This window comes from Mytilus galloprovincialis, chromosome 2 (genome assembly GCF_965363235.1).
Source record: "Mytilus galloprovincialis chromosome 2, xbMytGall1.hap1.1, whole genome shotgun sequence".
In the NCBI taxonomy this organism is placed as follows: domain Eukaryota; kingdom Metazoa; phylum Mollusca; class Bivalvia; order Mytilida; family Mytilidae; genus Mytilus; species Mytilus galloprovincialis.
Window position 1 is genome coordinate 109,433,199 of NC_134839.1, and position 13,266 is coordinate 109,446,464.

Below are 13,266 nucleotides of genomic sequence, written 5' to 3' on the forward strand. Positions count from 1 at the left end.
TTAATGTAAGTTTAAGACAGCTTTGCATTGGCTAGAGGTATAGGGGGAGGGTTGAGATCTCACAAACATGTTTAACCCGTCGCATTTTTGCGCCTGTCCCAAGTCAGGAGCCTCTGGCCTTTGTTAGTCTTGTATTATTTTAATTTTAGTTTCTTGTGTACAATTTGGAAATTAGTATGGCGTTCATTATCACTAAACTAGTATATATTTTATAATTGTATAAATAAACCAATTGTTCAAGACGTTTCGGCCATTGGCCTTCTTCAGTTGTTTATTATTCCTCTAAACTACATGGCTGACATTTCTTTTTTCAATCATTGAAAAGATGTTATAGATATATAACATCTTTTCAATGATTGAAAAAAGAAATGTCAGCCATGTAGTTTAGAGGAATAATAAACAACTGAAGAAGGCCAATGGCCGAAACGTCTTGAACAATTGGTTTATTTATACAATTATAAAAGGTATGTTCCCTATTGGAATTTTGAAAACAAGGATAGTATATATTTGTTTAGGGGCCAGCTGAAGGACGCCTCTGGGTGCGGGAATTTCTCGCTACATTGAAGACCTGTTGGTGACCTTCTGCTGTTGTTTTTTTCTATGGTCGGGTTGTTGTCTCTTTGGCACATTCCCCATTTCCATCCTCAATTTTATTCTTTCATCATCTAAGTGGAATATTTTGCATGAACCAACATCTGTTCGTTGAAGTAATCAGCAAGCAGAAGATATCAAAGAACTATGAAATACATCAGGCATGGAAATGGATCATATACTGTAATAAGCTACTTAGCAATCTCAATTAGATAGCTTATTAATTAGACAACTAAGGTTTATCTTTCATAACCTAAATTAGATTGGCTTTTCTCCCTGTGTTGAAGACCCATTGGTAGCCTTTGGCTGTTTTCTGCTCTTAGGTCAAGTTGTTATATCAACCCAATCAGAGTTTGCTTTCAAGTTTTAAACTCTAAAACTAGAACTTGTTGGAAATTAAATCCAACTACTTATTTTTTATTAATTAATGTTCTATACTTCATGCTGTTTTTATTTTTCAGTTGTCTGAATTTGTCAGCAAGGTTTTATCTGATCCAAGTAATATGTTTAAATCTGAAGACTTTGTAGTAAAAGGAGATGTATCATTCCCAAGAATGAATGTTAAATTCTTCCAGTATATTGTACCAATTCCTGTTGGACCATTGGTCCTTGTGCTTAGTAAGTTAGATATATGTAACCTTAAAAATGTAACTGAGGAAAAGTGGACAAATTTCACGATTGATAAATTGTGAACAGTTAAAGTAAGAATGATAATCTTTAGGAGTATTGCAAATTTAATTAAAAGCATGGTTAGTGTTGAAAAACTATTTACCCATCCATCAACTTTGTTAAGCAGTTAAGCTGCTTTATGCGAGCACCCTAGATTTAGGTTCTACCCAATAAATGCTGAAAAATGTGCCACTGTTATTATCTGGCTGGCTATTATGTTATTTATAACTAATTGAACACTTTTATCATACTTTTTATTCTAGAATACAAAAAATATGACCAGAAAAACCTTAAATGATCGTCGAATCACCCAAAAGTTTTGAAGTTGCACATAGGAAGTAGAGCACATTAGGAATCCTTATGTAGTTTATTATCCCCTGTGCTTATGGCTAAGATGTCAAAGGACAATTGTAGAAAATATTTAATCGCTGAAAATCTCCAAAGACAAGTAGTTTAGATTTCCAAAATGGCAAAAGTCGTAGGAATATTGTTTGTCATCAATACGTAGTAAACTTTGTCAATAGTCTATTAATAAGCTCAACTGTTCATGCTGTTGCCGTGTTGGTGGCAATTTCAAATTAGAACTTGACGAAATTTTCGTATCATTTCAATTTGGAGGCTCAGGCAGGGGTTCAAATTAGCGGTGGTCTGAGGTCCGCGACCTTCCACTTTTGCAATCAGACTTTTTACTTGGTTACTGGCTACGCCTAACGGATCTTCCACTTGAAAGAAAATAAGAAATAACTTTGCAAACCTTTTCACCATCTGAAGTCTCCAAATAAAACTTATTTTCATCTTTATTATTCATGACAGCCGATGTTCATTTTGTTCAACCACTAGCTTTATACAGAAAATCACCAACAAGTAATGTGTAAATTTTGATAAATCTTATCTGACTGACAAAAACAACATTGGAAAACAATGGATGCTGTGAAGACAATTACTATATCAGGTCCGATTCTGGAAGCGGATAAGGGTAATTCCGGGTTTTGGCGATCAGCTACAAAAAAAAATTCAGACAGGTGACAAAATACATCTATGCATGGTCAGGGACTTTCTGTTAGTATAGAAAGTCCCTGGCATGGTAAATAAATATAAACACTAGAATTGTAAACCAAAAGATATATGTAAAAGAAAAAAAAACAGAAAATATTTTTTACAGAAACTCAAAATAACTTTTTGACAAGTTTTAATGTCAAAATCCAATACAATGTGACAGCTGGTAACAGTATATTTAACAATATATATGTTCCTGGTGACAGTATAAATTTTCTTTATTAGTGATGAATGTTGATAATGCATGTAAGATGTAAACAAATTACTGCAATTTCAAGGGTTTTTTTCCCTCAATTTTGAAGGGTCAGTTAGAATAGCTGGAAGTTTCTTACTTTATTTTCACAAATAGTGCAACTAGATTATATGATACCTGAATGTAAGCAAATCATATGATATATAGATGGAGTCCTTTGGGTCACTCTACCCCCTCCTGTTTGATAACTTTGAAACGGATGATATCCCCACCCCTAAACCATATATATTCATGTATGGGACTATATAACTAATCAAATGAAATATAGGGGAACTCCCTAGGGTCACCCCACCCCTCCTGTTTGAGAACTTGGAAACAGTTAAGATCCCCAACCCTAAACCATATTTATACATGTATGGGACAATATAACTAATCAAATGAAATACAGGGGGAGTCCCTGGGGGTCACCCCACCACTCCTGTTTGAGAATGTGAAAATGGTTGACATCCCACCCCTAAACCATATATATTCATGTATGGGACAATATAACAAATCAAATGAAATATAGGGGGAGTTTCTGGTGTCACTGTACATTGTCCTGTTTGAGAACTTTGAAACGGTCGGGATCCCCACCCCTAAACCATATATACTCCTGTATGGAACTATGTAACAAATCAAATGAAATATAGGGGAAGTCCCTGTGGTCACCCTACCCCTCCTGTTTGATAATTTGAAAATGGATGAGATCCCAACCCCTTAAATATATTTATTCATGTATGGGACAATATAACTAATCAAACGAGATATAGGGGGAGTCCCTGGGGTCACACCACCTCCTCCTGTTTGAGAACTTGGAAATGGTCGTAAACCCCACCCCTAAACCATACATACTCATGTATGGGACTATATAACAAATCAAATGAAATATAGGGAGAGTCCCTGTGGTCACCCTACCCCCTCCTGTTTGATAACTTGGAAACAGATGAATTCCCTCCCCTAAACCATATATATTCAAGTATGGGACAATATAATAAATCTGATGAAAAATCCCTGTGGTAGTGAACATTTGTCTGATTTGTGTCTCATAACTTTTGTACTATAGAACACAAACTCAGTTTTCTTGCCAGGGAAGCAAGTCCATTCATACTATTACAAGCTCGTACTAAGTCAACTTGTACTACTAACAGTCAACTAATACCAAAGTTAACTACCAACTAGAACAACTGCAATCATTGCGAACTTGTACCACTGCAGACTCACCATTAAAAATTTACATTGATATATGCGTTGCTTTGGAAACCTTGATAACATATAAATTATTTGCCTTAATAATTAATTGTACAATATATGAATGTTTAATGTTTGTTCTTTTAAATTTGAAAAAAAATTGAAGCAACATTGCCAGAGTTTTCATAATTATGTTTGCCTTGGTTTTTGGTTAACTGCCCTCAGCGCTTACAGCGCTTTGATTTACAAATTTTGTAGCTATGGCACATATCAAAATACAGACCATGTATCTTATCTAATACATGATGCAGCCTATGGTAAATTACAGAAACTTAATCTGGTCATTGTTACTGTATTTATGCGAAAGACTGGAGATTGAATTTTGTTTCAAGGTGCAGTTTGAAGTCATCTCTTCAAAATTGATCAACATGATATTAGATAAATGTTAATACGAGTGCTAACAGAGGTTATTTGGGTCAATGTTGAAATTTGGAAATCATTTAAAGTACTATGAAAAATGATATGTTATTTCTGTGAATTCCATGATGATTTAATATATTTGAGACTACAAAGTGAAAACATCCTAAAAACATATTGTTTTTTTCTTTTTGCAACATTTCTTTTATTTTATTTTTACAATGTATTTCAATGAGTTATCTGGTAATTAATTTACAGAATTTGGATGTGGTGCATACTATGGGATGAAATTTGAAGTTGGTGCCAAGATTATGGCAATGAAAGCATTTGCTGGTATAACACCATATGGTGGTGTGCATGCTTGGGGGTCAATTGGTATCTGTTTTGGTCCTTTATGTGGAGAGCTTAGACTAGATGGTTATGTGATGGAACTTAGGTTCCCTACAACAGCTGAAGTAGGATTCAGCAAATTTCCATTAGATGTTGGGTTAGTATGTATGAATTATAAAAGTTAACAGTATTGTTTTTTAATATAAAGATATTTAAATAAGGACTTGTGGTATGATTTCCAATGCAACATATAGAAAACAACAAGCTTGACTCTATAGCTTAGAACTGCATTAATCTATAAGACAGCAAACAAAATACATCTGTCCATTTTGCAGCTTTATTTTTACCTTATTGCAGAAAACCATACAGTAACCTATAGTTGCTTACAGCCATGTCTATTGGTCTCTTGCCATCATATCACATCTTCTTAATTTTCTATTAATTATACCCCACGTAACGAAGTTAAAATCCCTTTCTACTTGTTTATACATATTGTAATAACTGGAACAAATACCATTTAATAATTTTTACAACCTGGAATTTACTATGCCAACAGAAGAAAGTTGTCAGGTGTCTGGCACAAATATGCATATACCTGAAATTATATTTCAACCTATTATATGTCCTGAAAGTGGCTAAGTAAGGAAATATTTAAGTCTGATCACATGACCGCAGAAGGAAATATTTTTGTTGTTGTCGTTATATACCTAAATCTCTAAAGTAGTCTTTAAGAGTAAGAAATAAGTCATTGCATTAATAATTTTATTAATGCTTCATTGTTTATACCTGTAAAAGAATAGTTTATAGGAATTATATTGTAAACCTGTTTACCGCTGGAATTTAATATAAGTACACCCGGCGTCTGCTAGTACTATGCACTACTAAAATTTAAAAACAAATCTAGTTACAAAGTTTTTAGCTTTTATCTATAAATTTTAATAAAGGAAAAGTTAGGATTATGGCCCATTCACCTAATAATTAAAGAACAGGCATTTTACTGTCCATTTTACATTTGATTTCTAAATGTGCAGGTTTTCTTGTCAAGCCCCTATTTTGTCGAACATTTTCCTGTATATTACAATACATAATGATCTGGCTTTTTAGCTCACCTGACCCAAAACGGGCCAAGTGAGCTTTTCTCATCATTTGGCATCCATTGTCAATCGTCGTCGTCTTGGTCCGTTAACTTTTACAAAAATATTCTCCTCTGAAACTACTGGGCCAAATGAAACCAAACTTGGCCTAAATCATCCTTAGGGTATCTAGTTTAAAAAATGACCCACCCATCAACCAAGATGACTACCATGGCTAAAAATAGAACAAAAAGTAGAACATGGGGGTAAAATGCAGTTTTTGGCTTATAGCTCTAAATCTAAAGCATTTAGGGCAAATGTTCATTTTTCAAAACCTAACAGCCCTGAAATTTTTAGATGCATCAGACAACCTGTTGATGGGTTGCTGCCCCAAAATTGGTAATTTAATTGAAATTTTACAGTTTTTGGTTATTATCTTGAATATTACAATAGATAGAGATAAACCGTAAACAGCAAAATTGTTCAGCAAAGTAAGATCTACAAATAAGTCAAACATGACCAAAATGGTCAATTGACCCCTTTAGGAGTAATTGCCAATTGTAGCCAGTTTTTGACAATTATTTTGACAATTTTTGTAATCTTCAGCAAAATAAAGAGTTTTGTCATGGTCTCTTCTCGTCTTCAATGTTGGAGAGTGTCCTTTGTTTGAAATGTCCATAGACAATGGTGAGTGAAACAGGCTCTTGAGAGCCTCAAGTTACTTTTGAAATTCAATTAAGGTTAAGGAACAGTAAATAAAGATGCCACAAAATTTTAATTAAATTTTGCATACAACTTTGACACATTGAACTTCAACTGAAAATCTATTAAAAAAATGAATTCATCTAGGTTTTGAATTTTCTGAAAATGATTTTTTATTTATGGCCCCGCAATGAAACAGAGTTTTTTTTCTAAACGCCTTCAGATATTGGACTGATTTTTTGGTATGTCGGTTACCCATAATGAGTTACAGATCAAGTTCAAGCTTTGTTCTGCTTGGCTAATTTTATACCGAAATTACTGGCTTTGGACTTTGATAAATTGTTGGAAGTCACAGTTATACGGACTTTCTTTCTAAACACCTTTAGATATTGGGCTGATTTTTGGTATGTAAGTTAACCACGATAAGTTACAGATCAAGTTTAAGTTTAATTCGGCTCTGCTGTTTTTTGCCAAAATTAAAGGTTTTTGCAAATTGTTGAAAATCACAGTTATACAGACTTTATTCTATACGCCTTCAGATTTGAGCTGGTTTTTGGTATGTGAGTTAATCACGATAAGTTACAGATCAAGTTTAAGTTAAATTCGGCTCCGCTGTTTTTTGCCAAAATTAAAGGTTTACTACTTTGCAAATTGTTTAAAATCACAGTTATGCAGACTTTTTTCTATACGCCTTCAGATTTTGAGCTGGTTAACCAGATTTTTGTGACAAAAATGTCGGTTATTGATTTGGGGATGTATGGCAGTCGGGGGCGGGGCAGTCCGGCGGTCGGGAGGGCGGCAATCAAATGTTGTCCGTGCATTAACTCATGAACCGTTCAGCCAAAGCTTTTAAAATTTTAATATGTTGTTACTGACAACTAAATGAAGGTCAAGTTCAATAATGGCGATTTTGACTTTTACCGTTCAGGAGTTATGGTTCTTGAAAGATTGAAAAATGGAGTTTTCAGTCGTGTCCGTGCATTTACGCATGAACTGTTCTATCAAAGCTTCCCAAATTTTAATATGTTGTTACTGATGACAAAATGGAGGTCAAGTTAAATAATGACGATTTTGACCTTTACCGTTCAGGAGTTATGGTTCTTGAAAGATTGAAAAATGGAGTTTCCAGTTGTGATGACCAAAATGTCGGTTATTGATTTGGGGATGTACGGCGGTCGGGCGGCCGGGCAGTCGGGGGGCCGGGCGGGCGGCAATCAAATGATGTCCGTGCATTAACTCATGAACCGTTCAGCCAAAGCTTTTAAAATTTTAATATGTTGTTACTGACAACTAAATGAAGGTCAATTTCAATAATGGCGATTTTGACTTTTACCGTTCAGGAGTTATGGTTCTTGAAAGATTGAAAAATGGAGTTTTCAGTCGTGTCCGTGCATTTACGCATGAACTGTTCTATCAAAGCTTCCCAAATTTTAATATGTTGTTACTGATGACAAAATGGAGGTCAAATTAAATAATGACGATTTTGACCTGTACCGTTCAGGAGTTATGGTTCTTGAAAGATTGAAAAATGGAGTTTCCAGTTGTGTCCGTGCATTTACGCATGAACTGTTCTACCAAAGCTTCCCAAATTTTAATATGTTGTAACTGATGACAAAATAGAGGTCAAGTTAAATAATGACGATTTTGACTTTTACCGTTCAGGAGTTATGGTTCTTGAAAGATTGAAAAATGGTGTTTCCAGTCGTGTCCGTGCATTTTCTCATGAACCATTCAACCAAAGCTTTTGAAATTTTTATATGTTGTTACTGATGACAAAATAGAGGTCAAGTTCAATAATGACGATTTTGACTTTTACCGTTCAGGCGTTATGGTTCTTGAAAGATTGTAAAATGGCGTTTCCATTCACGTTGTTGCATTTACTCATGAACCATTCAATCTAAACTTTTCAAATTTTAATATGTTGATACTGATGACAAAATGGAGGTCAAATTTGATATTGACAATTTTCACTTTCACCATTCATCAGTAATGCTCTTGTGATATTGCCAGGACACAAATAAATATTAATAAATCCGGTTTGCTGTTGTTGTGACAGCCTCTTGTTTTTGATATGTGAGACTACCATCAAGTTTGTGTCCACATGTGTTATTGAAATTGAAGATTATTCAACTTTTTGAGACGGGCCATTCGTGTTGTTTCGACATATCTAGTTCACAATTACAACATAAGAATGAGTAGGTGAGCTTGGTTGCCAATGAGACAACTATGCATTTGAGTTAATATGAAGTGGTAGTAAGCAATTATAGCCCATAAAATGTCTTTCAATAATGAGAAAAACCCATTTTCAATACCTATCTTCAAACTGATGTGGTATTGTGAATTGACAAACCCTTCCCAATTAATGCTGTATTAATATATTTTATTGTGTAGGTTATCCATGTATTTGGAACTTATACCACTTCAACTTCAGCTGTCTGGCAGGGTCACCTTGGAGATTGATTTAAAGTTTACTAGTTTTACCAAGACACTGTTTAGAGCAGTACTTTGGAGATATAGATCTGCTATGATACGTAAAAAGATATTTGATAATCGTTCTGGTCAACCAGATGCCACAGCACCAGAAGTCTCATCTTTCACAGATGATCCTGATAACATGGTTAGTTTACATTTATGTAGAGATTCATTCACATTATAGTAAGTAAGAAGTAAAGACTTTTTTTGTTTTCTTTTATAAAAAAAATTCTGACATAAGCAAGAACAGCGCATTAAAGTGGAGCCACTCATGATTTAAGTTTATATTATGGTGTATCATTGATTGAAGCAGGTTCCAGTTATGTTTTATAATTAGTCCAGTTTGGGAGAAACTTTTAAATCTTACATGTGTGTGTGTGTGTGTGTATACTGATAGCTATATGAAATGATGTATACTCTTGCCGAAAAAAAAAGATCTTTTCTTATAAGTGTTTATGTGTGCTAAACTGCTCTTTCTCTGCTAGGAATCTACGAAAAGTTCTTGCTATGAAGATAATAATATTTAAATGCAGCTGTATTAATTGAAAAAAAAACATTGAAAAATTCATTCATTTACTTTGTATCAGATATTAGTCTAGGAAATTTTATAACTAAAGAATGTCAACAACTTTCATCTTTTATTTACAGGCCAAGAGATCAACACCATCCTGTACAGTGTCACAAACACCATTCCTAGACTACACAGAATCAGAGTTCCAGATCTCTATACGGGCTGAGGATGATAGATGTCAAGTTCGTCTCTATCTCAATATAGGGACAGTTCTCTGGACATCAGATGTATTACACAGATTTGAGCTTGGAGGTCCATCTACTATTGTAAAAGAGGTCAGTTTATAATAATAAGAAACACATACAGATTTGCCTAATTGTAAATAAATGTACCAAGTCTTCTTTTCCTATCAACATTTTAACTACTCATATTACTGGACGTTTGGAAAAAAAAAATAAGAGACAGGAAAATGCTGAAGCCTTCTAAAACTATTCTATTGTTATTTGCAATTATTAGATAATAAATACTATTTGCGAAAAATAAACTAGGAAAAACATTTACTGATGCAGTACTTTTTGCGTTATTTTAGTTTCTGCTGAATTCTTATTGAGTTAAAAGCATCAAGCTGTTTTGGAGACATCTATTTTAGGGCTGTTTTGAAGACATCTATTTTAGGGATGCTATCTTATCTGAATTTAAATTTAGAAAAACTCAAAATCTTCTTTTTAATTATTAAGTGGTTCTGACATTTTAAAGTCAACTAATTGAAAATTTGTTTAGAAATTGAAGAATGAAGGTACTGGAGTTCCTATATATTTTACAATGATTGCTGAGAATAACTCTGGTCAGAAATCTGAGGCCTACTGTTCCCTGTCTACATACGATGTAACTGTTCCCGGTGGAAGATTCCTGGAGGAATTCATGTCAACCAGTAACCCTGATGAACTACGAGCTTATGTTACTGTTTATGAAGATTCAGAGGTAACACAAGCTCTAGTTGGAGTTGGCTATGGAAAAGATATTTATGGAGACCAGACTGTAGCGTGGAATGATGTTGATTTAGATGATCATGATATTAATGACAACTTAGGTATGTATCAGCTACTAAATTATCTCAATTCATGGCAGGTTTCTCACCTTTAACAATATATTAAGGTGTTAATATCATCGGGTTGAAATAAGTCTTTAAGTATTGTTTCATATTGATATGGTTTTTTGTCTGCTCAAAAAGTGGTCTAACAGTAATAAATTCTTCAATTTGAAAACCTAAAAAATAACAAATGCTAGAGCACAAAAAACAAAAGGTTCATGCTAAAAAGCCAACTTCTTTCCAATTTCAGGCAAGGATATTTAATTGTGTCACTTTTTAAGTTTTAAATGTACCAAATCCTGCACATTTTCAGCACTGATTTTTTTCCGATAGTTAAATTGTAGGTTGTAATTGATTACAGGTGATGATCCCTTCAATCGAAAGGTGTTGACAGAAATGTTTACTGGACCAGTTACTGGCAGACTGATTGGACCTAAAGCTGCAAAGAACACCATTAAATATTCTCCTGGAGATTGTGCCAGAGCTTGTGCAGACCTCCCACTCAGTAAATGTATGAGCTTTAATTATGACTTTGGCACGGCTGAATGTGAACTTATGGAAGCCATAGAGGGACATCACTATACAAAGTCTAGGTCCAGATTGTTTGAACACTATGAAAGACTTGGAATCGGAAAGTCCAAACGATTCATATATGAAAATATGAATCTCCTCCATAACAAAGTGCATTATTTCAACTTCAGGATTGTAAATGTTTTAGGATATGAAAGTATATTAACTAGTGAAGGAGTTCTTGTTGATATTACTACACCAGAAACAGGTTTGTTGGTGATTAAGAAAATTAAAAATAAACTACCACAGTGCTTATGGTCTGGGAACACAGTTATTTCATAGTGCATTTCTTTTAGACAATAAATTCATATTAAAAAAATTGCACCTGCTCTGTCTCAATAAGAATTTTAAAATATAGTGTAATACTATTGGAAAATAATATAGAAATATTGACAATTCTTTGTTAACAGCTACAGACATACTAATTCTTGACCTTTTTAAACTGGACCAAATCACTACTTTTAAAACATGAAGATTCAGCACCCAAATTTTGTATTAAAGCATGTAATTTCATCCCCTTTCTTAATATTTTAAGCATGAGAAATCACAAAGTAAATTGAGAAAGTGAATGAAAATTGGAAGTTATACACTGTTCACACTAGGGACTATATATTAATAGACAAAGAAAACCAAAGTTAATATGGTTAGTTAAGACAAGTTATGTCAAATGTTATATTTTAATTATTATTATGTAAATTTTAATTGACTTAGTGAAATGGTATTTATCAAAATGAAGTGTCCTATTTCTATAAGATATGTTATTCAAATGTATAAAGGTTAAAAATGAGGATATACAAAGATGTGGTATGATTGTAGATTGTAAATGAGACAACTCTTATCAAGAGACCTAATGACACAAAAACTAATAAATATAGATAAGGCAGCCTTCAACAATGACCAAAGCCAATACCACATAGTTAACTATGAGAGGACCTAAAATGACAAATGTAAAACAATTTAAACATACAATCTACAAAAGATTGAATTAAAAGCAAATATGTAACCCAGCAAGAAACGACAACCACTGAATTAGTCTCCTGACTTTTGACAGGGCATACAGAATGTGGCATGGTTAAACATGTAATTGGGCGCCCTACCCTCCCTTAACCTGGGACAGTGGCTTAACAGTACATGTACAACATAAGAACAAACTTTAAAAATCAGTTGAAGAAGGCTAAACTCATCAGATGGATACAAATAGAAATACAGCTAGTTCAAAGCCAATAACAACTAATAAAATAAAAATCATTCATCTTAGACTAAATTATCAATCAGTACACATCCAACATCCAATGTATTTCTTACAAAGAAGTCATAAACAGAGAAAAACATGACCTTGTCCAATGGAAAGATACAGGATCGACAGGTTGTAGAGCCATGAACATGCATATGTATATAGCAATAATATTCACTCTATAAATCAGAGATAAAAAGTTTAAAGAAGTTTGTATTGTTGTCCCCCGCACAACACATTGGTGGGGACATGTAAATTCCGTCCGTCCATTTGTGTGGTCGTGTTAACTCTCTTAAGAGTTCAATTCTTGCCAGATTTTTATAAAACTTATATGGTCAGATCAAATATTTAAGTACATCATATGAATTTGTACAATTCGTGCTTTTTTAATGGAAATGTGATGTCACAGTACATTCTTAATCGTACGAAAACCCATGAGACGAGGATACTATAGGTTGATATCAACAATATCATGGCCAAGTTCTAAAATAGGGGTTGATGGACTTTTTAGCTCACCTGGCTTAATATGCCTTGTGGAAATATTACATAAGTGCAATGCAGTTATAAAAAATAATTCCTCAAATTTTATATGTTTAAGTTGACATTTCAAACATACAGTTTTTTTCTTTTTGCTCGTTTGGTATATTTTTTTAAAAATTTTCATTTCTATACAATATTATGTTTTTGTAGGAATTATTAGAAATAAAACTACAGATTATCATGAAATAATTCCTTGTATGGATTTGATTCCTGAACATGACAGACCAGACTGGCAGATATGGTGTAGAGGTGTAAATCCTAAAATACAGAATCACAGGTTTGTTCCAATGAAATAAGTCATCAATGGTAACAGACCTTGTCCTCTCCCATATAAATTATCTATGTAAAAGTTTGTTTAAAGAGGGTGGTAAAGGGTTATTTTCGTGCAACGTGATCGCCGTTTTTTATTTCACGTTCAACGTGTTTTTACTTTTTTATTTGACGTTCAGTCGTGCAAGACAGGTGCCTCGTTCAACGTGTTCTGCTTATTTAATTTTAGGTGCATCGTGATTTTCAAAGTCTTATTTTGCGTGCTCGGTATTTTTCAAATAAAATTCAAACAATTGACAGGGATCGTCAAGAAATACTTTT

The 13,266-nt window shown here is 33.6% G+C and overlaps 1 protein-coding gene across 1 annotated transcript in view; it reads left to right on the top strand.

Moving 5' to 3' along the window:
- Positions 1–13,266, top strand: part of LOC143065348 (uncharacterized) — a 108,484-nt gene that overhangs the window by 23,145 nt on the left and 72,073 nt on the right. The window contains exons 23-29 of the mRNA XM_076238877.1: positions 1,053–1,209; positions 4,412–4,640; positions 8,650–8,875; positions 9,379–9,576; positions 10,022–10,331; positions 10,693–11,109; positions 12,826–12,952. Coding sequence (XP_076094992.1) covers positions 1,053–1,209; positions 4,412–4,640; positions 8,650–8,875; positions 9,379–9,576; positions 10,022–10,331; positions 10,693–11,109; positions 12,826–12,952 — 1,664 coding nt within the window. The remainder of the gene's footprint in view (positions 1–1,052; positions 1,210–4,411; positions 4,641–8,649; positions 8,876–9,378; positions 9,577–10,021; positions 10,332–10,692; positions 11,110–12,825; positions 12,953–13,266) is intronic.